Below are 26274 nucleotides of genomic sequence, written 5' to 3'. Positions count from 1 at the left end.
TCTGTAACATGAAGGCAAGAACCAATATTATTACAGTGCAAGGATATGATTTGAGTTAAAGTAAACCTTTCTTCTTGTGTTTTTTTTTTAATCTTATTTCACGGAGTTAGTTTTAATTTAGGTCACTTCCAGAATCTTCTTCACAGTGGGGTGCACAAGTACTTGTGCCACTCCACTGAAGGTAATAGTACAGAAGAGGAGGGTTGATGTGTGTCCTTTGGGGGCTGGGATGGCTTTGGCTGTCTCAGGGTGTACTCTAGGGACAGAGGTGGTTCACTTCACCCAGGCTTTGGAGCTGTTCATCATGCAACCCAATCAAAAGCTGCTGTGGTAGATGGTGTATATTTTTAAGGGAAATGTGGGATTCTGTTTGGTCTCTTAGCCCCATAGTTCAGTTCTCTTGCTGTTCATCTGCCAGTCAGATGTGCAGTGGTGTGACTGTGGCACGTGTCACTGTCACAGCTGACAAGTGGCAATTGACCATGTTGAGCACCGCTTCAGTGCTGAACATCTCAGTGATAATTTGGTGTCTCCACTGTGCAATTGATTGCCATAGTAAGTGCAAGTTCATTAACATTTGAATCCTTTTTCAGGCTTATTTCCAGAATGTAGTGGAAGTATTTTCAGTCCTCCAAGATTTCCTATATTGCTTAGTTAAATTAATATCTTACTATTTTTTTCCACTTTTGCAAGAGAAGGACAGTAGTTTCCAGAGTACTTTATTGGACAAGTCGTATTATATTCTCAAAGGATTTTTCCTCATTTTCAATGTTCTTTGGAATGTAGTTGTGCGATATGATTTAGTAGAGGTTAATTTCTTAGGTAACTATGAGACCTAAGAGAGACCATACCTCCTTGTAATGTGGATGATAGAATTTATCATTCATTGCTGAAATGCCAAGATACATCTTATAATCTTTCTCATATTGGTCAATACCAGCTACTGTGTAAATAGAACATTTATCTTCTCAAATAAAGCTTTCTTTCTCCTTCTGGGTATAGAGGGACAGTGGTTTAAGGCTAAAAATATCTGGCCAATAATTAAAAAAGAAAAAAAAGTGTAAAAGCAAACAGATACTGAGCAAACAGAGAAAAATCGCGCATCAGAGATAGAGAGGGTTTTACCGAAGCTGTTCATGTTAAATAGGAGCTCAGAATGTGTTTGAGATTTAATATTTCTCTCTTAAAGTACTTTTGCAGTATTTTTGCCCTACATAAGCTGACTAATACTGCGGTATTGTATCTGCAGTGCTCTTCATTTACATTTAGAAATTTAAACTTGGGCATTCTCTGTCAGCACAGACAGGGTATAGAAAAGAAATGTTTTCCCTAGACATCTGATATTTGAATATTAACTGGACTAATGGAAGGACTGGAAGGAGCATTTGTTATATGCTATAGACAAGGCCCTGTAAAAAGGAAGGAGAAAAATCTTTTGACAATGGGAATCCAAAAGCTTTAATTCTTCAAGGAGCGGAGGGGAGTTGAAGCTTGCACCAGATTTAAAAGGACTTAATTCTCAAGGATCCAGCCGAAGACTGGAATGACAGGTTAGCTAGGTGGTAGGAAGTGTTTAAAGGAAATGTGGCTGGCAAACAGGGCCTTGCTTTGGGACAAATGAACTTTATAAGTGACTGTCTAATCCATTGAATTGTTTCAATTCCATTTACAGTATGTATTTCTGTACTCTTGAGGCATTGGTAGTAATTTGGAATCCTAATGTGACTTTAACTGAAGCCAGGTAGAATCACAGAATCATTTAGGTTGGCAAACCCTTAAGATCATCAAGTCCTACCCTTAACACTGAAATGCCAAAAGTCACTGTCAGAGCTACACTGTTGCTTGCTGTGAAGTGGCAAATACTTAGGTTTACTCAGCATGTTTGTGCATGAGGCTGAAGCTTGGCCATATCTATTATGAGCTACTCAGGTGTACATTTTATACAGTAACTATTATAAACCAAGTCATGGGAAGGTCAGCTGTGTTCACAGGATGGTTTTTTCCTTTTCGCAGGTGCTGGCCCATTAATCAGCTCCAGCATTTTCCTTAGTCTTCTCCTCTGCTTGAAGATGGTTATGATTGAGACACCCCATAACAATGAAGACAAGGAGGAGTTTCCTGGTCAAGATTCTGCAGATCCTTACAGTCCATGCTCAGTTGAGATCATCAGCAAATGGCCAGTCTTTGTTGGTGGATGAGGTGAGAGCTGTGGGGTCAGATGATCTCCTTCAGATGAGCCATGTGATAAAACAGAATCTGATGTGTAAACTGGACAAAGCAGATAAATTCCCCAAGTTAGAGTTAACAGTATAGGCTTGTTTTCTGTCATGGATTTTGGTACCTGTCCAGCCCTGGCTTTTGACTGGGATTTTATAAGGAGTGTCATACACAGGCAAGGCACTTTGGAATCACAAGATAAAAGACTTTTCCCCCCACCTTTTCTCCCCTCAACCTTTCAGAATGGCCCAGAGTTGCTGCCCCGCAGGGACATGCTGGTTCTGCTGACCCAGGTGATAGGAACGGGTTCTCCACGGTTGCAGGTGAGTGCTCAGCTTCATAACCACAGTCAGGATTCTCCCTTTCATCACCATCTAAATGAGGGAAATGCACCAATTGGCTTAAGTCTCTGACGTTAGTGGTTGATACATTGCCAATGTTCTTTTGTGTTTATGGTATTCTTGGAATAAAATATCTGCATCTTTTTTTCTGTGGGTTTTATTGCACCAAATATATTCTTCAGTCTTCCAGAGGTGACATTTTTTTCTTTCTTTAAGGCCTTGCTCTGCCAAATAAGTTCAGTAGTCTCTCCCCTGAGTGTTTGTTCTAAGGGATGAGGTGGCAGACAGGTCAGTAATAAAAGCAAAGAGTTGGACTGAACTTGTCACTTCTTGGTTTTGTCGCTTCTTTGGGAATTTCTTCTGCTGTAATAGCACTCAGTGCTTGCTCTGACAGCAGTTCAAGGTGTAGTAGAATCTCTCACACTTGCTCATGGTGTTGTAGGTGTTGGCCTCAGAGGCACTGACCGTGCTGTGCATGAGCAGCAGCGGTGAGGATGGCTGTGCCTACGCTGAGCAGGAGGAGATCGATGTGCTCCTGCAGGCCCTCCAGTCTCCTTCCATGAATGTTCGAGATGCAGCTCTCAGGGTAGGTGGGAATCATTCGGGGTCACACCGAATTCCTTAAGTTTCTGGGAGGTGAATCTTCTCTAACACTGATGCAGACAGGCTTCAGCTGTGATGCCATGCTTTGGGCAGTGTGTCAGAGGCAGTCTGAGCAACTAATGCTCCAAGTCATACTCTTTGTGCCAGATTTATCTGCAAAAAGGAGTACTCTGGGTTTATCCACACCTTTGTTTCCTTAAAAGACATATAATTAGGACTACTTAACACCTTCTGTTTACAACTGGATAGAGCTTAGTCTTAAAGAGAGAGGCTGTCAGAAAACTCCTGTCTGTACTAGGCCTTGTTATTGGAAAGCTTCAGGCTTAGTCAATTCTGAGAACATAGAAAGAAAAGCCTCCAGGGTGCTTGGTGTTCTTTGCCATGAAACAAGTTCCAGTTTTAGCTCACCTGAGCTGTCTTGTCTGTACTTAGACTGTAGTCACCAGAGCCTCTCTGCAGCCTGCCTGTGGAGCACTATTCTTGAGTTTCACCATCTCACCTACTAGCAGTAGGAAGTCCTTGACCACCATGGGCAGTATAAGGCATAAGTAAACATGAATTTTGACACAACCACTGAGATCTTGACTTGCCAAAAGTTTTAAGTGTTTTAATGCATCTGTTTCTAAAAGTCAGATCCTTGCACTGATTTTCCTGTTACCTAATTCAGGGACTGATGGAGCTACAAATGGTTTCTACCAACCCCAGACAGTGATGAGAATAATGGACTGAACCTGTTGCGTCGCCTTTGGGTAGTAAAGTTTGACGTTGAAGATGAGATTCAGAAGCTGGCAGAGAGGTAAGGGTTCTTCTTTGTTGATTGGGTTTTAGGGGGACCTTTTCTCTGCCCATGGCATGGAGCTGCACTCAGGGGCTTTGCCCCCACAGCTGGAGAGCAGCGGTAGGTCACCTCCAGTAGTACATAATAGCAGTGGCTTCTTTGCTGAAAGGGTGACCCATCACCTCTGTGTGTGTGCTGCAGGCTGTGGGAGTCCATGGGTCTGAGCTGCAGGCCTGACCTCTGTTCCCTGCTGATCAAAGATGTTATCTACCATGAAGAGGCAGTTCGACAAGCAGGGGCTGAAGCTCTTTCCAGAGCTGTAGCTCAGTACCGAAGCAAGCAGCAGAGGTCATGAGCAAGCTGACGGAGATTTACCAGGAGAAGCTCTATGTAAGTACTCTTGCCCTGTGGGTGACAGGCCTGAGCTGATGCTTTATTTTCTGTTAGTCACTTTTCCTTTTGTCTGTCCTGAAGATGTGCATTGAATCCACTGTTGCTGTGTTTGAGCTTAGCACAGACTTCAGTGTCTTGAACTTCATGTTATCAGCCACTAATGGCACCATTGTACAGGTGGGAGGGGCACCTTAGATGATACAGAAAGGCTGTGGTAGGGCAGTGTCAGTTTAAGTAATTTTGACCCCAAACTTGCTTTCTGCTTATTTTTTTACCTTGCTCTTCTGCTAGTGGTATCATAAGTCTGTGCAGTATTATCAAATGGCATTGCAGGTATGATTGACAGATTCTCTGTGTGCCTATCCTTGAAAAGGTATTTCAATGAAATCTTTTCTCCTTCCAGAGGCCACCTCCAGTTTTGGATGCTTTGGGACGAGTGATATCTGAATCACCACCTGACCAGTGGGAAGCACGGTATAGTCATGTTCAGATTAATCTCATCACTTCCTGTGCATCCAAATGACATGTTTTTGATTTTTATTTGGAAGGACATATTACATGCAATTGTATTGACTTGCTATTTTCATGTGTCCTTCTGGTAGATAATATTTGTGCCCCTCAAGCAAACTGGGGGCAGGCAGAACTCCAGCAAAATATTGGATGATGTCATCTCTATGTCCTGATAAAAACAGGCTGTCTGATTTTTGTCTTAGCTTGCTGTGTTCCCACCTCTGTATGGGCCATTGATTGTTTCAAGAGCAGCAGTGCAAGTCTTAATGAACTGGCCAAATTCCAGTTTGGATAATTACTTTTTGTTTACTTCTGTGTTCTGTACAGGTGTAATTGGTGATCATCTTGTTTGCTACTTGTCTTCAGATAATCTATCCTTTAATGCCGACTGTACCTTGTGTAAAGCTGCTGCATTTCAGCAGTAGTTGAAATATGATCCTGATGTCTAACTTGGCTCAAGTATCCCTAGTGATTAATTGAGATAAAAGCTATTACATGGCTGAGGGATCGTTGTCCTTGCATGGGGGACTGTGGCATGGGGTTATATAATGAAATGCACAGAGGTTGGACACTGAGGCTTTTTGTTTCCATAATGGTTCTTGCTCTCAGTTGCTGCTGATAGCAAATGGGATTGTGAGCTCTCAATTCTGTGAGAAGTCAGTAAGCTCACAGGCTCACCTTCTTCACAGGTGTGGCATAGCACTGGCCCTTAACAAGCTCTCAGAGCATCTGGACAGTTCTCAGGTGAAGCCCCTCTTCCAGTTTTTTGTGCCGGATGCTCTGAATGATCGCAGTCCTGAGGTCAGGAAGTGCATGTTGGATGCAGCTCTTTCAACACTCAACACTCATGGCAAAGTAAGTCTGAACGTTTCTCTCTCTAGCAGTGGAAAAAAGATGTAATGGATATGTAGATACTGTGTTGGAGCCCATAGATTTTTTTTTTTTTAATAAATTTCTTTGAGGTTGCTGTTGCTTGTAACAGCTGAAGACTTTCATTTAGGAATTTTTGTGTTCAGAGTTGTTCTTTTAGTGTCTAGTGTTGACTAGGTGTGGTTCATCCCTGTCATTGCTATAAAAAAGTAATATCCCTGAATCAACTGGAGTTAAAATGGTATAAAACTAGAGTAATAAAAGTAAAATCAGACCATAGATCTTTTAATCCTGCGAAGATGAGAATTCCTTTTCAGGCTTCATGCAAAGCAAAACATGAAACCTTGCTGATGGTTGGCTTCATTAAACTGAAGACATCAAAGGAATTGAGGACCATCCTTCTCCCTGCCAGCCCTTCCCCAGCAGTGTCAGATGGGGAAGGGTGTGCAGGGTGTGAATTGCTCAGCTTCTGATTTCCTCATGTGTGCCAGTCACCTCTGGACAGATGTCTTTATTCCTTAGTTTAGCCCAAGACAATTGGGGTATTTTCATATTATTCATTCTTTCTTTCTGTTTCTTAGAAAAACAGTGTGAAGTTTGTTTGATGTTTCTGTTCTCCCTTTGCAAATGGGGCAAGCAGAGGAGCGGGCACTGATGTTCAACTCTGGGAGCTTGCGTTGCTTCTGGCAGAACATCATGCTGGCAGGCTTGGGGATTCTAATTTTGAAGAGCTAATTTCTCTCTAGCAGGAAATATTTGTTGCCTGTCGGGATGGTACGAGGTTTTATGTGATGTGACACATGAAATGAACTGTAAATACAGTGTGATTGTTCAGTTGTTGGCTCAGAGAAGAGCAAACAAGTCCACTGAGCATAGCAAATCTCATTCTGAGTGGTCTCTAGTGGCAAGTTCTGTGGTTTTGTTTTTCAGGACAATGTTAACTCTCTCTTGCCAGTGTTCGAAGAATTCCTGAAAAATGCTCCTAATGATGCCAGTTATGATGCTGTCAGGCAAAGCGTGGTCATTCTTATGGGGTCACTGGCAAAACATCTGGACAAGAGTGACCCTAAAGTGAAACCAATTGTTGGCAAACTGATAGCAGCTTTGTCCACCCCATCTCAGCAGGTATGTGCCTTTGGGAGGAGTTGTCAGGTTCCACACAGAGGCAGGTTAACACCAGGATACTGTTAGGGATGGCAGAGAGATGAAAAATGGTGACAGAAAGGTTTCATTTGGGGTGCATTCTAGGGAATTTGTGTTAGTAATGACTATTTTGTGATCTGGTGGATTGTTTTACAGGTTCAAGAGTCAGTGGCAAGCTGTTTACCGCCTCTGGTGCCTGCAATTAAAGAGGATGCGGGAGGAATGATCCAGAAGCTGATGCAGCTGCTGTTGGAGTCTGATAAGTATGCTGAGCGCAAAGGTGCAGCCTATGGGCTGGCTGGCCTGGTGAAAGGCCTGGGCATCCTCTCTCTCAAGCAGCAGGAGATGATGACCACACTGACTGATGCTATCCAGGACAAGAAGAACTTCCGCCGGCGGGAGGGTAAGGGACAGGAGCTTTTCCCTCCAGATACTTAGCATTTCTCTTGAACCTACTAGCATTGTCATCAGGTGATGAGGATCTCCATCAGGAGATTCCTGCACCCCTGTGTTTGGTTTAGCTACATTTATTTTACTAAAGTTTGGCAAGAAAGAAATGGGAAGTGGCTCTTGTGAGGTCATTGGTTGTGTATAGTGTCCCAAAATTGCTCAATTCAATCCTGGAAGAAGGATTTCTAGTCCTAGACCATAAGGATGTGCCCCTCTCTCCTGTTTCCGAAGGCAGGTGTTGCTGGGGGGGAGCTCCTTCTCTGAGGTCACAAATCCCCACTACAGCACAAGCCACAACGGCAAGAAAGCAAGAGACTTTCAGCTGTGAGACTTGAGTGCTTTTGGAACAGTTATACAGATACTTGGCAAATTGTATCTTCTTTTCCCATCATCCTTAAATGAAGTTGTATTTTCCTCTGACCATCCTTTTTGGGTTTGTAGGGGCTCTGTTTGCCTTCGAGATGCTCTGCAGCATGCTCGGGAAGCTCTTTGAGCCCTATGTGGTTCATGTACTGCCTCACCTGCTGCTTTGTTTTGGAGATGGGAACCAGTACGTGCGAGAGGTAAGGTGCCTTAAATTTCTGCTATCACAGGGTGTTAAAAAACCCAGATGGAATGGATATGGATGTGAATCCTGTTTGTAATGAGGCAAGTTGAGAAGGTGACCTATCCCTTAAGAAAGCACTAATAACAATTTGATCTTCTTAGTAACTGAAAGCATCTGTTTTCATTGGCCATTAATTGGGAGCTACTTAGCCAGCTGTATTGTTGTACTGAGACACTATTTACGTGAAGGCTTTGTTCCCAGAGGGTCTCAGAGGAAGGAAAACAGTGTTGTGTTACAGTATGTAAGTGTTCTCTTCTCCTTGGAGGCTGCAGATGACTGTGCCAAAGCTGTAATGAGCAATCTGAGTACTCACGGAGTGAAGCTGGTTTTGCCATCGCTTCTTGCGGCACTAGAAGAGGAATCATGGAGAACTAAAGCTGGTATGGACCAATATTTGCCTGACATGATTGAGAGTAACCCACAGTTCCCTTTGCTGTCATCCCCCTTGTGTATTCCTTCATCCTTACAGATGGCCATGATGCTTTATGTTCTTGTAAGGAACTGTGGATCTTTCACAGCTTTTTACAGCTGAGTTCCCTGACACATTTGAATAACCTTTTTTCCCCTGGCATATTCAAGGGACAGTTTGTAACCCATCTCTGTAGTAGCACTTCAGAACATGGAATTTTGTTAACACATTCCTTTTCCCTCATACAAAAGAAAAGTATTATTTGGTGTGTTTAGGTACCATAGAGTAACTTAATGCATTTCAGCCCTTCTTTGTGTTCTCTGACTGGTAGATTTGAGTTTGGAGTAAGTGTGATCATCATCTCATGTCAATTCTTAATACTGTGTTTTGTCTTTTCTTTTGTCTTCTTTTTCTTGGTGTACTTTGTTCACAGGGTCAGTGGAACTGCTAGGGGCTATGGCATACTGTGCTCCCAAACAACTCTCTTCCTGTTTACCCAACATCGTGCCCAAACTCACTGAAGTGCTGACAGATTCTCATGTGAAGGTGCAGAATGCAGGGCAGCAGGCTCTCAGGCAGATTGGGTCTGTCATCAGGAATCCAGAGATCCTGGGTAAGACCTGTCTGTGCATCTCTAATGTCCTGATGTGACTGTGGTTTATAATAGCAAGGTTTAGGTTCACAGTATTTAGGATTAAATGCAAATTTGTATAGAAATGAAACTAATCGTACAGGAGTATAACATGAAGACTTAACAGCAGCTGTCTGCTTCCAGGCTTTTTAAATGTTCCTGTCCATTTTTTCAGCTGATGTTAATAGAGTTTCCCCTGTCCTTATGCTACTTGTTGCTTGAGAAGGACCTCAAACATCTCATGAGAACACACCAGCTCATCCTGACACATGTTTTTGGTTTATGTACAAATAAAGTCTTTTCTCTCCTTTTTAAAAATATTCAGCAATTGCTCCAGTTCTGTTGGATGCTCTCACGGACCCCTCCAGGAAGACTCAGAAGTGTTTGCAGACTCTACTGGATACCAAATTTGTCCATTTCATTGATGCTCCATCCTTAGCACTGATCATGCCAATTGTTCAGAGAGCTTTTCAGGATCGTTCCACAGACACCAGGAAAATGGCTGCCCAGATCATTGGGAACATGTACTCCCTGACGGACCAGAAGGTACAGTGCTAAAAATGCTCTCTAACTGTATTCTAATAGATTACTCTGACAAGCACTAGAGAGAATTCATTTGGCTTGGGGATTTTGTTGTTAAGGTAGAAAATATTAATATCCATGCAGCTTCTTAATTAAATGTATGTAAATGAACAGATGACAATAAAGATAGTGACAGTTCTCAGGTCCTTAAGACTGTCAGCTTAGTGCTTTGGTCATCTAGTTATTACCAGTTTATCCCCGCAAAAAGGTCTTGTAATTTTTACCATATAAAAAATGCCTTAACAAACAAAGAAGTGAAACACAGATCAGCTGCTAACAAATGGATCCAGGGTTTGTTTGAAAAGTATTTGTAGGACCTGACTATAGGCTAAAGATCTGTGTTTAATTTTTGTGCTGATAATATCTACATATAAACCTTGTGTAAATGTTAAGAGTGTTGGATTTTCCTTAGATACAAACTGCTGGGTTGTGAGTGAGTGTTAAAAAGGTTTTGAGTAATCTGCACAGAACTGGTGTTTCTCGGACTTGCAGAGTAATTCACTATGCTTATCTGCAGTATTGTGAGAGCAACTAATTAAACTCTCAGGATGTTAGGGATGTTTGCTCATAATAAGGGGTGAATGTCCTTTACATGAAGGCGACTATGTTTTCTCTCATTTTGAATCTGGTTCTGACTTTTCGGGCTGTTTAGGATCTGGCTCCGTACCTACCCAGTGTGACCCCTGGACTGAAGGCCTCTCTTTTGGATCCTGTACCTGAAGTAAGTCTTTTGTACAAACACAGTTTGTCTTTCAGTGCATTAGGTTAAACATTGTCCTGATCAGTCTGGCATATCTTTGACTGGACATTTTGCAGATCTCTGTTTCTCTTGTCTGTTAGGTGCGCACAGTGTCTGCAAAGGCCCTGGGGGCCATGGTGAAAGGTATGGGAGAGTCCTGCTTTGAGGATTTGTTGCCATGGCTGATGGAGACACTGACATATGAGCAGAGCTCAGTGGATCGCTCTGGTGCTGCTCAAGGTGGGGACACCTGTGCGTGAGTGCTGAGCTCAGGTTTTCTCATATTAAATCAGATTAGCTGCTTGTTTCTTGTGTGTATCAGCTCCATTCCCTGCTTTTTTCCCCCAGGTCTGGCTGAAGTTATGGCTGGTTTGGGGGTAGAAAAGCTGGAGAAACTTATGCCAGAGATTGTAGCGACTGCCAGTAAAGTGGATATTGCTCCACACGTACGAGATGGTTATATCATGATGTTCAACTACCTGCCAATTACCTTTGGAGACAAGTTCACTCCCTATGTTGGTCCCATCATTCCTTGTATCCTTAAGGTATATAGCAAAACTGAAGGATTTTATTTATTAGAGAATAAAAAGAAGCCTCCAGAGTATTTTAAGTATTATTTTCACTAATTGTGGGATGTGCAGAGACTTGTCCAGACTATTAGAAAAAAAAGGAATTTAAATTATAAATTATTTCTTCTACGTTATGGGCTTGCTGTCTTTTATTTGTGGTCACTAGTCTTTTCTTGAAGACATCTTTGTGCATTCACAACTCTGTAGTTCATTTGCTTTTCATGGTGGAGAGAGAAAACACTGTTTTGTTTTCCTCCTGTTGCTTTTGTGTATTGTGCTGAAAGGCCCAGTTTTCAGGGCCCTTTTTGTGCCTCTGTGCAGGCCCTGGCCGACGAGAATGAGTTTGTGCGGGACACGGCGCTGCGTGCGGGGCAGCGAATCATCAGCATGTATGCAGAGACAGCCATCGCTCTGCTCCTGCCACAGCTTGAGGATGGGCTCTTTGATGACTTGTGGAGGATAAGGTAGGCAAAATCAGCTTAGCCACAAATGTTTCCCCCCATGCTTGAAAAACTGGTGTGATTCAGGCTCTATGTTGCTCCTCAAAAAAATGCAGAGACCTCCTGTGAAGCAAAAACAAGTGTTGCTTTTTGCCTGTTGATTTGAGTATGATGCCTTATAGCACTTGAGTCTGCAAAGCCCTGCCAGGCTGGGTCAGGTTTCCTACTACATGCAGAGCATTCATGCTGGATTATTAATTCTGGCAGTGACTCTGAAATGCACTTCCAAGGCAGTTGATGTTGCATTATTTAGCCCTTGTGTATTGTTTTTCATTTCTCCAAATGCTGAGCAAGTTATCGTTCTCCTGTGTATGAAAATGTGCAGTGGAGCACTCACAGCTGATAGCAGTTGCTCAAAAATTAGCTGTACTAAATGATTTGTCCCAGCTGAGTGCTGCTAAGTATTCTTACCCCAGGTGAATGTCATTTGGGTTAGACAGATGCAGGCACTGTCTTGTTCCTTTTTAGAGTCAAGGCTATTCTCAGATTCACTGCTTTGGTTTGAAAATTCTCTCAGCCCTTGCAGTTTGGAATTCACTCCTTCCCTTTCTGTTTAGCATGCTCCTTTCAGCCATGTAGGCAGATGATGTTGCACATCAGCCCATGCAGCATTTCAGTGCAGACCTAGCTGTGCCTCACATCTGGCTCCAGTCTGTAGCTGATGTCCTGTCAGAATTGGACAGGTACTGCCTGAGTGCCCTGTTCGTAACACTTGACTTGCTCCTGTTGCCAGGTTTAGCTCAGTTCAGCTCCTTGGAGATCTTCTATTCCACATCTCAGGAGTCACTGGAAAAATGACCACAGAAACTGCCTCAGAGGATGACAACTTTGGAACAGCCCAATCAAACAAGGTAAAGCTGTTCTGTTCTTGCCTGTTGTGCCTTTTTTTTTTTTTCTTTTTTTTTTTTAATTCTCCCATTTTAAATCAGCATGGACAGCCTGCTGGAAAGATATTTGGAATAATAATGTATTCTATTATTTTTATAGATTTCAGGGGCAGATAATACAATTTTGTGCTATTTCTTTCCAGGCTATCATTAATGCTCTGGGAGTGGAGAGGAGGAACAGGGTGCTGGCGGGGCTGTACATGGGCCGCTCGGACACGCAGCTGGTGGTGCGCCAGGCCTCCTTACATGTCTGGAAAATCGTTGTCTCAAACACTCCTCGCACGCTGCGGGAAATCCTGCCAACACTCTTTGGCCTTCTGCTGAAGTTCCTGGCCAGTACTTGTGCAGATAAGCGAACGGTGAGGAATTAAGTTGTGCCTTCCTGATCCTGTGGGTGACTGTAGAAGATAACTCCCGAGGAACACAGGATAATTCTTCTCTATAAGTCACGCCAAAGCTGTCATCAGTTTAACTGTTCTGAGCATGAGCATGTCTGAATTCTCTGTTTGCTGTAGGCAAGAGTGATTGTGATGACAGTAAAACTATTTTTCGATGGTTATTTGTAATACTGTTTCCATTAATACTGCTCTGTCTGCACTATGAACAGTAGCTGAACATTTGCTCGCAGTTCACCTTCTAAAGTTTTATAAAAAAGGAAAATAGTTTATTAATACATTTTTGGGGACAGGTTGCAGCACGGACATTAGGAGATCTTGTCCGAAAGTTAGGAGAGAAGATCCTTCCTGAAATCATTCCTATCCTGGAAGATGGACTGAGATCAGACAAGAGTGATGAGAGGCAAGGAGTCTGCATTGGTTTGAGCGAGATCATGAAATCAACCAGCAGAGATGCGGTGAGTTACATGTTCCAGATGAAATTCCCATTTTTCCAGGTACTGATGTTATGGTGCAGGTATTGCACTTGAGACAGAAAAATACGTTCTGTGGACTGAAGTCAGAGCTTGTAACTAACACCGAGTTGCTGCTCAGGCAAATTGTATGAATTTGTATCAGTCAGAGCCCCGCAACTACTTGTGCTGATTTATCCTGCTTTTCTTCCAATATTATTTCAAGCAAACTGCGGTTTAGTTTCAGTTGTGCAAATTCTGCATTCTTAGCTACTTCACTGAGATACACATGTCTGTTGTGCTTTAAATGTTCTGTAATTTTACCTCTTCATCTTCAGGTACTGCTTTTCTCCGAGTCCCTGGTCCCTACAGTGAGAAAAGCACTGTGTGACCCTCTGGAAGAAGTTAGAGAGGCTGCAGCCAAAACATTTGAACAGCTGCACTCAACAATTGGCCATCAGGCTCTTGAAGACATCCTGCCCTTCTTGCTGAAGCAGCTGGTGAGCATTGCTCAGCGTTAGTCAACAACCTGATTAATGATGTGGGACAAGTTTTGAATAATTAACTTAAAGAAGGAGGATTGTAGTGGCAGACCTGCCAGGGAATGGCAGCAATATTTTGTCTCCTCCTGGAGTCATCCTAGCCAGTGGTACGGAAGATCTTGTGGCTAAAGCATAGGCCTAAGGATTGCTGTACCTAGCTCTGCTATGAAATTGCCATTGTCACCTGCTTAAGTTGCTTGGCCACCATGCCTGAAATGGAAAATCTTTCTGATGTGACAAGAGCTTGATTTGGGTTTTGCTAGGTACTATGAGAATATGAGAACATTTTTGAATAGAAAGACTTAGGGTTTTTTTTTTTATGATCACATGGAAAATTGTCCCTTGAAACAGGGTTTAGCTTGGTGTGTCACAGATCATTTCTCAGTTAGTCTCTTTCTCTTTCCCTGTAGGATAATGAAGAGACAGCTGACTTTGCTGTGGATGGTCTTAAACAAGTTATGGCTGTCAAGAGCCGTGTGGTGCTGCCTTATTTGGTGCCAAAGGTACAATGGGAAACAAATTTTAAACTTTATATCTGTGCTGTTTCCTCTGCTTGCTGCCAGTTGTCTTTGGACCAATATGGCAAAAGGGAGAACATAGTTTGAAATTTTCTTCTGATTTTGTGCTCAAAACATTGTCATTTGGGCTGTGATGCATAAATATTTCATGTTGTAGAGAAAGTGAGACTCTTGGAAAAACTTTCTGCTTGTTTCAATATTTTGTTGTTATTTTTTTATTTTTGTAGCTGACTACCCCCCCAGTGAACACCCGGGTGCTGGCTTTCCTCTCCTCAGTGGCAGGGGATGCTCTGACACGGCACTTGAGTGTCATCCTGCCTGCTATGATGTCTGCACTCAAAGAGAAGCTGGGCAGCAGTGAAGAGCAGTTGGCAAGTAGCACAGCTCAGCTCTTTGTTGTGACAGGTTGCCTGAAGATAGTGCACCAGGTTTACTTCCCAGCCCAGAATCTGTGTTCTTTAGATTCACAGATTGCATGTTTAATTCAGTCCATTAGCTTTTCCAGGATGAGTCTTTTTGCCTGGTGGCATATTGTGAGTCAAAAAAACCATATGCTTTCCAAATCTATTTGTATCCATTTAAAAGTCTTCTTGGCCTGCTACAAGATACAATTCTCAGTTTACTTATTCCTGGAGAACTGCCAGAGAGTCTAGTTAACTTTGTATTTATTCTTGGTGTAGAAGACTGAGAGATTAAAGGACTGCAGGGAGGAAATCTCTTATTTTGCATGCTGCATTCCTCCTGTACTGCTTTCCAAAACATCTGGTGTTTGGACTCCAGAGAACATCCTGGAGTTGTGACTGTGGACAGACATTTTCATAATCAGTTGGTGAATTAGGAATGAGTGACAGAGTCCTGTTGTCTGTCTGCTGTGGATGCCCATTAGATCAGCTTCTAGCCCCAAGTCCGCTCGGAGATCTCTAATGTACCCACAGACGTGCTTGTAATTAGGGCTGTGACGCACAGCATTAAACTACCTAAATCAGAAGAATGTTATCTGACAAGACTCACAGTCTCTCATGGGTAAGTAAGATGGGGGAGACTGAGCTACTCTAGTGTTTGTAACTTAGCCCTCCTGCAGCTGCTGCAACAATCAGTTCAGCAGAGTTTGGTCACTTGTTAAATTTTAAGAATTGGTCATACCTGTGTCTGCATAAGGACTGAGTCAAGCCTTTAATGGTGATGTGACCAGCTCTTTAATGAGAAACAATTAGTGAGTGGAGTGTGTTGTAGTATTTATCTAGAGACAATGCTGGGGATAACATGGAGAAGCATGGGGCTAAATTTGGCTTTGTTCTGTTTGAGAGTTAATGTAAAGTTAATTTGGGCTCTTCAGGAGATGGCAAATTGCCAGTCTGTGATCCTGTCTGTGGAAGATGATGTTGGACAAAGAATTATAACTGAAGATTTGCTAGAAGCTACCCGCAGCCCTGAGCTGGGCATGAGACAGGCAGCAGCTGTCATGCTGAATATCTACTGCTCCAAGACAAAAGCAGACTACACTGGTCATCTCAGGAGCTTGGTTTCGGGCTTGATTCGCCTGTTTAATGACACCAACCCTGTAGTTCTGAATGAAAGCTGGGATGCACTTAATTCCATCACCAAGGTGAGAGGCAGCTTAAAAAGGTTACAGGGGTAATGTCTGGCCTGAGAAGACTTCACAAGAGAGATCTGGATGTCATGTTACCTGATCTTTGTTTTACCTCTCTCTCCTGCAGAAATTAGATGCTGGGAACCAGCTTGCTCTCATTGAGGACCTGCACAAGGATATCCGGACTGTGGGGAATGAGGCCAAGGGCGAGCATGTGCCAGGATTCTGTATTCCTAAGAAGGTAAAGGATCAGAATGAGTGTGAATTCATCACAGCCACAATACTCCACCTTTGCGGAGAGCTGATTGGTATTACAGCTGTTAGAAGCAGTGACTATTTAGGCATTCCACACCTGTATATTGGAGGACTTTTTGTAGGTTAGAGCTCTTGAGTAACCCTACAGAAGACCCCTCTTGCAATGAGGTCTCTGACAATTCTGTTATGCGCCTAAGTTATGGTTGCTGGCTGCTTTTTGTGGGGGAGTAACATTGGACTTCTGTGCCAAATTTCTCTGGTTTAAAAATTCCCTGAGCTGCCACCACTTTTTTCATAGCAACTGGTTTAGTAAGGTGAAGAGGCATGAAATCAAACCAAATAAAAGTAGGTCTGTCAATGTGGAATCAGGCAGCTGAAGGTCAACAGGAAATTGAGAGAAACTCTCCAAGTTTGTTCATCTGGTGTATAATGGGAGCAAAAATAAGATACGTATTTCTTGCATCTTAGATTCTAAGCTTTCTTATCTGATTTTTGTGATAGGGAGTGACTTCCATACTTGTGGTTCTGCGGGAAGGTGTTTTAACTGGTAATCCAGAACAGAAGGAGGAGGCAGCAAAGGCCTTAGGGCTGGTTATTAAGCTGACTTCTGCTGAAGCTCTCAAACCATCTGTGGTGAGCATCACTGGGCCCCTCATTCGAATCTTGGGAGATCGGTTCAGCTGGAATGTCAAGGTGGCTCTGCTTGAAACTTTAAGCCTTCTTTTAGCTAAGGTAAGATTCAAAGTGTGGTTTGTGAACATTTTCCATGGCAACCTTCAGAAATATCTGTTGCTGTTCATGTAAATACAGCTGGAATGCCTGCTGCTGTGGATTTGATATTTAGGAATAGCACTGTAACTGGATTGCATTCTTCCAGCAGCTTCTGGCCTACAAAAAAAGCCCCCAGTGCTGAACCACTGGGCTTCTTAGAAATATTGATAAATTCTGGTCCTGCTTTCAAGTGATTAAAGCCCACCATGTAATTAATCTCTCCTATAGCCACCATTTTTATGTATTGTTAAGTGCAAAAATCTTACGTATCTTTGAACAGAGCTGAGCTTTTTTTCAGGGCTCTGTGTACAAAAGGCTGTTGGTGATAGTGTAAAATTTCTCAGTGCTACCCTTGTATTTCAGTATGAAGAAAAGATGATTATATTGGAAAAGGTCAAAGGTTTTGTGGTAAATCGTTGTTTCATTTTCTTCCTATTTTAGTAGCGTGTTAGATCTAACAAGGGCTCTCTAATAACAAACTGCTGTAGAAGCGGTCATGCTGTTTTCAGGCTTTGATCTCTAGCTGCTCTTTAATACTTGACCCCACCACTTTCCCTTCTTCCATCTCTGGAATAGGTTGAGATTGCCCTGAAACCATTTTTGCCCCAGTTGCAAACAACCTTCACCAAAGCTCTGCAAGACTCAAACCGTGCTGTTCGCCTTAAAGCTGCTGATGCTCTTGGGAAACTCATTGTCATCCATGTCAAAGTGGATCCTCTCTTCATGGAGCTCCTGAATGGAATTCGTTCCAGTGATGAATCTGCCATCAGGTAAGCTGCAGCTGACAGCTTAGACCTTCCTGCTTACTAAGGATGAAAGAAAGAGCTGGGATGAATGAACAAAACCCCCAATTAGAGTAAGATGTATGTATTAATGAAAGCAGTGGACTGTAAACCAAGAATGGGCATGATGGGGCCTTCCTGTGTCAGAAGCTGAGTTGTGAGAGTATTTAGGAGGAACAGTGCTTGGGGTCTGCCCAGTTCTCCTCTCCTGCACATCCCCAAGCAGCCCACTTGTTAGCCTGACCTGAAGTAAAGCAGCTGTTCTTGTATCCTAAGGGCACAGATCCCTGAGATACAAACTTCCTGACTTGAGAATTTTTTAAATCTTTGAACGATCAGAAAACATCTGTGTTATAACAAAGAAAAACATGGAAGTACTGTCTAGGATGGAGTTTCCAGCAGTGCAAAGAGGGGATCATTCTCCCAAACTGTAAGGCATATCAGTGTAATTGCTGTGCAAGGATCTATAGGTATCCAGAGCAAAATTTCTCTTGGAGGGTGGGGGAGAAGCAGTATCTGACTATACGTTGTGATTGCTTCAGGGATACGATGCTGCAAGCGCTGCGGTTTGTCACACGAGGAGCTGGTGCAAAAGTAGATGCTGCAATTAGGAAGAATATCAGCGTGGTGCTGCTGGGGATGCTGGGACACGATGAGGTACTGCTTCAGCCAGCTGCAAAGAACCCCTGCTGTAGACAGTCTTGTTCATACATTTAAAATCTGAACTTTCTAGCAGAATTACTATCTAAAATAACTTCTGGGAAAATCACTAATGATGTAGTCACACTGAAGAACTGGAGATTCCTGGCCAATCCCTGGTAACTCTGAAAAGCCTCCAGTTTAGTGTTTCCTCAGCAACTGCATTGTGTGGGTTTGACCTGCAGCTCCTCACTAACAGGTTTGAGGTAGCTCTGCAGTAAGGATTTGCTTTTTATCTTGGAGAAAACCTGCAATACCTTCACTGTATGGACGGATGTGTTTGTAGCCTCTCAGGTGAGGTTTCATTCAGTGTGAGAATTTTTTCAGAAAATGGCAGATTTTTCTCCAACGAGAGAAACCCTCCAAGTTTAATATAGGGTCTTCTGTATGCAGCAGATAACAACAGTAACATGAGTGAGATTAATTTAAATCATCTAATAATTTCTTTTTTATGTCAGTCTCTGCAACAGACATACAACTGTTGAAAAGCTAGAAATAGAAAAATTGAAACATTCCCACTGGGTTGTAAATTTTGGGGAGGAGTGGGTAGTAATGGGACGGTCACATAAGGAAGCCAAAATAGTGAAAGCCTGGAAGTGTTAAATGAAAAGTAGTAAGAGTTTATCACAGAGATCAGCTCATCCAGAAATGGCTAGAAATAACACTTACAGTAAGTGAATCTAAACTAAGCTCTTACGAACTCATCTTTTAAAACATCTTTGACTTTTCCATTCAACAAATCAGAACTTAGATAAGATCTGTAATTCTTCAGTCTCTGCTGGCTTTTTTGACCTTAGATTTGGCTTTAATTTCCATTATGTACAAGAAACTATGTGAACTGACAGAAATCCACAGGGAGTAGGAGTGAAATACTACTATTTATTTTCTCCTCCTCTTTATTTCCTGTCATCTTCTGACACTTGTTTTTCTTGCTGCCTGTCTCTGGAGTGTGTTAAGCTCAAGCCATGTTCTCTGTTCTCCTATCCCCTGTCAGGATGCCACCCGCATGGCCTCAGCCGGCTGCCTGGCAGAGCTGTGCGCCTTTCTGTCTGACGAGGAGCTCAGCACTGTTCTCCACCAGCACTTACTGGGTAGGTGAAGCTGTTTACAGGACTGGAACAGATTATGAAAGCAGGGAAGACTCCTTCTCAGCCATTGATTCAGGCTAACTTTGTGACTGAATCTCTCCTTTGTACTTTTTTGTGCTTTTCTTTGCTCATGGCTCTTAATTCATGCACTCTGGTACACAGGGAGCACAGGTAACTGATTGTCAGTTGGGGTTACCCAGACCTTTTTTTCTCTGGATTTGTTATCAGACGACTTGATAGAAGTACCAGCACGGCTGAGTAATTGCTGGTGCCGACACAAGGACAGCTGGACATGACAGGATGTTCAGGCAGGGTGGACAGGAGGCCATCCCACCTTTTGGGAGGGCACTCTGATCTTAGGTTGGTTAACGCTAATCGCAGACAGCATCTGATGGCTTCACATGCTTTTGGAGAATTAACTAATTTGCCTCTAAGTTAGAAAAACCCATAGATTTTATAGGACTCCAGTGTTTTGAGAGTGTTATGGATTACTCTCCCCTGTGGGATTAAAAAGGGGGTCCGTTGACTGGTCAAATTACAGATGACTTTTACAATTTTATTAGAGAGTCAAAGCTTGTCTAATTTTGAGCCATCAGAAGTATCTGAGTTGAACAAGAGAGTCCCTTGTCTGTGTCTGCTTTCCTGCCTGCCCAGGTGGTGTTCCTGCCTGGAAAAGGTGTTGCATTTTAGCTCTGTCTGTATGTCTTTTTGGGAGAAATGGAGGAAGCAGGCTATTGCTTTAGATGCTACTCTTTATTTCATTTTATGGCAGTGAATTCACAAACTGCCAAAAGCCTCTCAGATAAAGAGGACTAGATAGCAGGAGCCCTACCATTTTTCTGTTCTTTCCTCTGCAGCAGATGTCTCTGGCATTGACTGGATGGTGAGGCATGGCCGGAGCCTGGCTCTCTCTGTGGCTGTGAATGTGGCTTCTGGTAGGCTGTGTTCCCCAAAATACTACAACAGTGTCCAGGAGATGATTGTCAGCAATGCCATGGCCGACAGGGTGAGTCCTGCCCGACAGTGGGTGAGTGCTGTTGCAAACACTTGTTGGGAGCAGTTTTGAAAGGTGTGTGAACAGGTTCCTGTGTTACCAAACAGGACAAAAATCCCCACGTGACATCTGAAGATTCTCCCTTGGCTAGATGCAGTTTTTATGGTGAAATTACACAACCGTTCTGGTTCTTTTAAGTTCTCATCCCTGGGGAGATGAAGATGAAATAATCTTTAACTTGCAGAGTAGGTTTCATTTGGAGTAAATTACACTCCTGTTTCCCTAGAGTTCTCATTCACAGGCCAAGTTTACAAGAAGTGGAAATTACTCATTTTAGGAGGATGATTTTAAATCTGGGGTTGAATGAGTAATTTGGGGTAGAAATTTTGTGGGCTTGGTGGATGTCTTATTCCATCTGGCTCATGGTTGCATTGGGATTTTTTTCATCATATTACCCAATAACATTAACCCAACATTTTCCTGCTTTGATGCTGCTGTTCTTTTGAAAGATGGGTTTGGCTTTCCACAAAAGCTGACAGACCATGAGTTTGGTTATAAAGGCTGTTGTTGAATTCTGCTGTAGTAATACCAATTCTTGTCTTTATGTTGAAGATCCCCATTGCAGTTAGTGGCATCAGAGGGATGGGCTTTCTCATGAAATACCACATGGAAGGGGGAGGCAACCTGCCTCCCAAACTTTCCAGCCTCTTTATTAAGGTAAGAACTTTCATGGTAACTACCTGGTGGTGGTCTTGTGATCTGAATCTCTGTTTGACCTAACTCATGGGTGGGTCTATCAAATCCCTGAAAATCTGGTTTTTTTTTTTGAGGCAGAGTGCAGATAGAATCGCTGTATGAGCCCGTTTTGAACCTGTGAATACAACTTATGAATACAACTGCCATCGCTGCTCTAACATGGAAATTTGTTTTCGAGCTTTCTGTGCTAAATCCCAAGTCTGGTTCTTATAAATGCGTTTTTCCTTTGCAGTAGCAAACAGCTGGCAGAGAGGCAGAGAGGAGTGTGAGGAAGCTGTCAGGTTTTTAAGATTGCTAAAGGTCAAACGGCCTTCGTTAGAAATATGTCAAATACCAAAACTCACCTGACCTGAGAACATTGAAATTAACATCTTTTCAGTTCTTTTCTATTTAAGTATTTTGATTCAAAATTCCTTTATTGGTTGGTTGTTTCTTTTGGTGTGTGGCTGGATTTTTTTGGTTTCTTTCATGGTCTGCCCTCCCTGAACCCCACCCACACCCCCAAGTATCCTTCTTGGTAGACAAGGGTAGATAGAGAGGGGCGATGCTGGAGCATGTTACGTTTTCAGATTTTACATTTATTTACAATTTACTTGAAAAACTACCAAACATGCCAAGTTGACATGATACAGGCCAACATTGTTCAAAGCAGACCTTTTGTTTGAAATCCTACTTCTCTATATTACTATAATAGTATTGTGTTAAAATATAAAATATCACACTTGTCACAAAATCTTTATCACTAAATGCACTTGACATTCAGATATTAGCTTTCATGTTTTAAATGGGTTAAGATTAAAATATAAAACTCTCAATTTTTAAATTTTGAAGTGAAATCCACTGTTGAAATGCACCCAGTATTCCAACTAGAGACTGACTTGGATGTTGTTGCTGAGTGTGTTGTAGAGGTGCCGACACTATCAGCTTTTCTGCACTTAGTGGCCATTGTCATTTCCTGAGACAGTTGAGATGAATATGTGACACTGTCATCAACTACATATTTAGAAATTTTCTATTGAAAAGTTGTCTTGTTTTCAAGATTTGATCTTCTCTTACACAGTTTAGTCAGACTTAATTGGTAAGAAGTGTGTGTCTCTTGTGTACCTGTGAGTTGAAAACTGTTTGCTTTTCTTAGCATAGTTTTAAATACTTAAATTAGAAAAAAGTATTAACAACTGCTTTAAATATGTGTCCTTGGTATATCTGAACATAAGTATCTTTGTCTCCTTTAGTGTCTTCAGAACGCATCCAGTGACATTAAGTTAGTTGCAGAAAAGATGATTTGGTGGGCAAATAAAAGTCATCTTCCCCCATTGGATCCTCAGACAATTAAACCAATTCTCAAAGCACTTCTGGACAACACTAAGGATAAAAACACCAGTGTAAGAGCCTACAGTGACCAGGCTATTGTCAACCTTCTGAAGATGAGAGCAGGTGAAGAAGTGCTTGAGGTATGAGACATAAAAAACCATAAAAGGCTGTGTCACCTCGTTCTGCTTTTGTCTGTGGGGTGCCTGCAGCCTTGGAATGTGCTGGAAGTCTCTTATGAAATAGGAAGTGGGACATCCCAGTTTTCATGTAGGCCTTTTTAGGCCTTCAGCAGCATTCTCATGCTAAGCTCTGAAGAAATCAGCAACACCTATTCTAGTGCAGCATTAATAGAATCAAGGCATTTAACATACCCCCTTAAGCCTTGCCTGTGCTGGAGTTCCCTCAGCTGGCACTGATGATTCATTGGTCACTTGTAAGATCATAGTGGTGCTAGGGAGTATTTAGGATGGACTACTTCATGCATCCATTTCCAGACCTGTTTTCTAAGTCTGACCTGCTTTTGGATAGTTCCCCCATCTGGAATTGTAAAACCAGGTGAAGACTTTTGACATGTTTGAAAGATTTTTAGTTGATACAGCATGTAAGGCACTTACACTTACTCTGATTTTGAATGGTGTGTCATAAGGAGTTGTTAATAGGTGCTATCTCCCTTCCACAGTCAGTTTCCAAGATTCTTGATGCTGCCAGCCTGGAGCTTCTCAATGAAAGCTGCAGGAGGTCCCTGCGGAAGCTGGCTGGGCAGGCTGACTCCGAGGAACAGATTGATGACACTATCCTGACGTGATAAAGCTCCCAAAGACCTGGAAACACTGAACCAACCGCTGCATCAGCATTTCAACTCAAACACCTATTATAAATGTTTTCATTTTTGAAAATATTAATTCTGATGGGATTTCATGAAAAGGACTCCCAGAGAGTATTTTAGTATCAAATATACCACAATAGCCTTAATTAGACCCACATTAGCTGAAAATTAAAAATTTGGTCCCCTTTTTGAAACAGATTATGTGCAAGAGACAGACATACTAACCAATACTGGTCAGTTGTGGCCAATTGTGAGATGTGGCTAGAGCACATCAGGCTTAAACTCTGATGACAACTATTTCCTTTCCAGGGTCTGTGCAAAAACTCCAGTACTCTTAAGTATTGTTGGTTTTTCCACATACTCTGGGAGGCAGGAATAGAACTCAGTGAAAGTTCAGTTGTATTGTTTTTGTGTACTGCTAACTTGCTGCTTGTGACGGTTCTGAAGACTGAAAATCCCTGTAAAACGGAGTATTTAAAATAGCCTTAGAAATCACAGATGCGAAAGAGGGATTAAATGCAGTCTGTTTAGAGAAGGAACATTTAATAAAGGCTCTGACTTTGATCCTTCTGATGTAAACTGTTCTTTTTACAAACTAATTTTTCAACAAACTTACACTTTGATTTACTTTTCAGACCTGTTTGTTCTAGGGCATACAGTTTGTAGAGTGGACAGTGCTGTGATCTGTGAAAACCTTTTGCAGAACTGAGGCAAACCAGGGTTTAAAGCCAAGCCAGAACTGACATTTAATGAAATTTGTAAGTAATTACTCCTGTTAATTTCCAAAGTATTTTTGACTACAGACAGCTTTTTAGTTACCCGACTTGCAAAAAGTCCTTTGTATTTACATCTTCAAAGGCTTCACAAGATATTTGGCATTAGGTTTTTTGGTCAGTGAGTTGTGCTGCTCCAAGAAAGTATATTCTTTTACCGGGACACATGTTTCTCTCTTGAAAAAAAAAAAAAAAAAAAATTACTAGTACATTTTATGTCACTTGATGGAAATAGTGAAAATCTTGTTGCAGAATACAAATTTTTAGAAGGTAAAATGAGCTTTACATTAGATAAGTGAGCCTTATCTATTTTATGAAACTCACAGAAGCTGGTTGCACCTGAGAAGCCAGAGCAGTAAGATTTGTTATTTCATGTGCATGGTGTGTCTGTGTAAGTAATCTTCCTTGCTTGTAACTCTGGATAGCTCAAACCATGATGATGGGAGGAGAACACAATACTACACAACATAAAATTTGAGATCATGAAGTGGAACCCCATGGGAATGCATGTTCTGCTAGAACCGAATTGCTGATTGTTATGGCAGTAGCAGCAAACACAAGAACATTTTTATCATAATAATGCCTCAAACAGCAAGATACAATTGTGAGCAGGTATTTGGGAGTGCTGTGGTTTGTTCTGGTCAGAAGTATGAGAATCTGTCAAAAGGTTCTTGGTGCTGTGTCAGTTTCCAGGCTCTGGTGTAGGCTCCTGACAACAGATTTGCTGTCGGAGTTTAGTGGAAATGCTCTTTGAAGGAACTTGGGAAATCAGCTACTTTACCCTGTACCTAAGATAGGCGCAGCTGCCGCTAAACCATTCCTAGCTGATTGCCACACAATTGTTTATATAGCACTGTAAGATGGTGATTCCATAACCTCTCTATGCCATCTATTTTGTTACATAAACTTACCAGACTGTCAGAACTTCCCTCATGTTTGAAAAAAAAGACTCTTCATTGCTGCTTGTCCTGTTCCCACAGACTTTGAAAACAGTTCATTTTTGCAGCAATGTCACTTCAGTGTCCTCACCCCTGGATGAAATAAATTTAGATTTTTCTATGTATTTTCTTAGAGATTTTCATGTTTTCTAAACTTAGACTGCTGCCCCTTGTGTTTGTTTGTTCCATTCTGACTCCTCTTTGCCTCAAGGTGTCCACTGCTGGCCCAGGTCTCCCGGGGAGTTATTTTGCAAGCTCCACATAACAAACACACTGTTGTCCACTCCAGCACAAGGTCTGGGTGTTCCTTTGTTGCAACACCACCATGTCGTTGACATGTTTAGTTTGTGATCAGCTATGAAGCCAAGCTACAAAATGGCTCTTTAGCTAATTATTTCTAATCTTGTATTTATGCATTTGACTTATTTCTACAAAACTGCAGTCCTTCCCAGTTGGTCTAAAGGAAATTGTGTTCTACTATTTTATCACATTTAGCTGCATTCCAAAGGTGGGTTTTAATTCTGATTTTTGCCTTTTAAATCTGCGAATCTTGTGAATCTGAAACCATCTTAAAACTACATATTTTGCAATGAATTGGTAATACTTAAGAGTGAAAACTCAGCTGTGTGCTCTTAAAGATCTGGCAGCTCGGGCCACTGGAATGAGTTTCACCTGTAATCAATTAGCTGTGCTTTGAGATCACAGGAACAGCAGTTGAACCACGCAATGCAAAAACCTCTACACTGAAATGTACAAAATTTGATGCCATTCAAAACCTACTAAGTAGGTGTCAGAAAGCTCAGTGGTTGTACTGGAATCACTCACTCCATCATTGCAGACAGGAAGGAATGAAAAACCAGCAAGTTTTGGTGAAGAATGGCTGTTGGAGCTCTTGATCATGGGCACCTTGGCTTACCTGTTTATCTCTGATTCCAACTGATGCTCCACATAAACATGGGAAAGAAAATTATAGGTAAATGAAGCCTTTTTTATTAACTCGTTAATTTTAGCCAATAAGTTCTTTTAGGGTATTTTGATAATTTGTATTTCCAGCTTAGGTAGCAGTAAGTGTAAAAACTCATTCATCTTCCCAAATAGCATCTGAATTTTTGCACTGAATTTAGTTGTTCCTGAGAGGGAGGGGTAAAAAAGGTAGGAGTTCACTTGCACTTGTGAAGAATATGCTGATATTTCAGTGAAGTGAATCGAGTGAAACACTCGATTTGGATTTTGATAGCTGCTTTTTGCTAAACTATTTATACACTGCAGTATAATATATCAAAGATAAAATATCCATAATTTTTACCACAACATGAGATCTGATAAATTGGTTGTACCAACTTGGAGACTAAAG

The 26274-nt window shown here is 42.0% G+C and overlaps 1 protein-coding gene across 1 annotated transcript in view; it reads left to right on the top strand.

The window, feature by feature from the left end:
- Positions 1 to 23778, top strand: part of GCN1 (GCN1 activator of EIF2AK4) — a 38684-nt gene extending 14906 nt beyond the window's left edge. Inside the window, 36 exon segments of the mRNA XM_032128513.1 lie at positions 2014 to 2114; positions 2116 to 2199; positions 2460 to 2540; positions 3001 to 3144; positions 3829 to 3852; positions 3854 to 3957; positions 4141 to 4268; positions 4271 to 4329; positions 4736 to 4806; positions 5532 to 5697; positions 6643 to 6837; positions 7012 to 7258; positions 7747 to 7868; positions 8178 to 8292; positions 8755 to 8934; positions 9278 to 9498; positions 10187 to 10255; positions 10375 to 10513; positions 10622 to 10818; positions 11164 to 11306; positions 12076 to 12193; positions 12373 to 12588; positions 12918 to 13082; positions 13415 to 13576; positions 14029 to 14121; positions 14364 to 14507; positions 15473 to 15742; positions 15855 to 15968; positions 16484 to 16714; positions 17330 to 17523; positions 18078 to 18192; positions 19229 to 19325; positions 20180 to 20328; positions 20929 to 21033; positions 22305 to 22523; positions 23063 to 23778. Of these exon segments, the coding sequence (XP_031984404.1) occupies positions 2014 to 2114; positions 2116 to 2199; positions 2460 to 2540; positions 3001 to 3144; positions 3829 to 3852; positions 3854 to 3957; positions 4141 to 4268; positions 4271 to 4329; positions 4736 to 4806; positions 5532 to 5697; positions 6643 to 6837; positions 7012 to 7258; positions 7747 to 7868; positions 8178 to 8292; positions 8755 to 8934; positions 9278 to 9498; positions 10187 to 10255; positions 10375 to 10513; positions 10622 to 10818; positions 11164 to 11306; positions 12076 to 12193; positions 12373 to 12588; positions 12918 to 13082; positions 13415 to 13576; positions 14029 to 14121; positions 14364 to 14507; positions 15473 to 15742; positions 15855 to 15968; positions 16484 to 16714; positions 17330 to 17523; positions 18078 to 18192; positions 19229 to 19325; positions 20180 to 20328; positions 20929 to 21033; positions 22305 to 22523; positions 23063 to 23188 (5108 nt within the window). The 3' untranslated portion in view covers positions 23189 to 23778.
- The last annotated feature ends 2496 nt before the right edge of the window (positions 23779 to 26274 follow it).

This window comes from Corvus moneduloides, chromosome 18, assembly GCF_009650955.1.
Source record: "Corvus moneduloides isolate bCorMon1 chromosome 18, bCorMon1.pri, whole genome shotgun sequence".
In the NCBI taxonomy this organism is placed as follows: Eukaryota; Metazoa; Chordata; class Aves; order Passeriformes; family Corvidae; genus Corvus; species Corvus moneduloides.
Note: the sequence above shows the minus strand (reverse complement) of the source record. Positions and strands in the feature narration are given on the sequence as shown.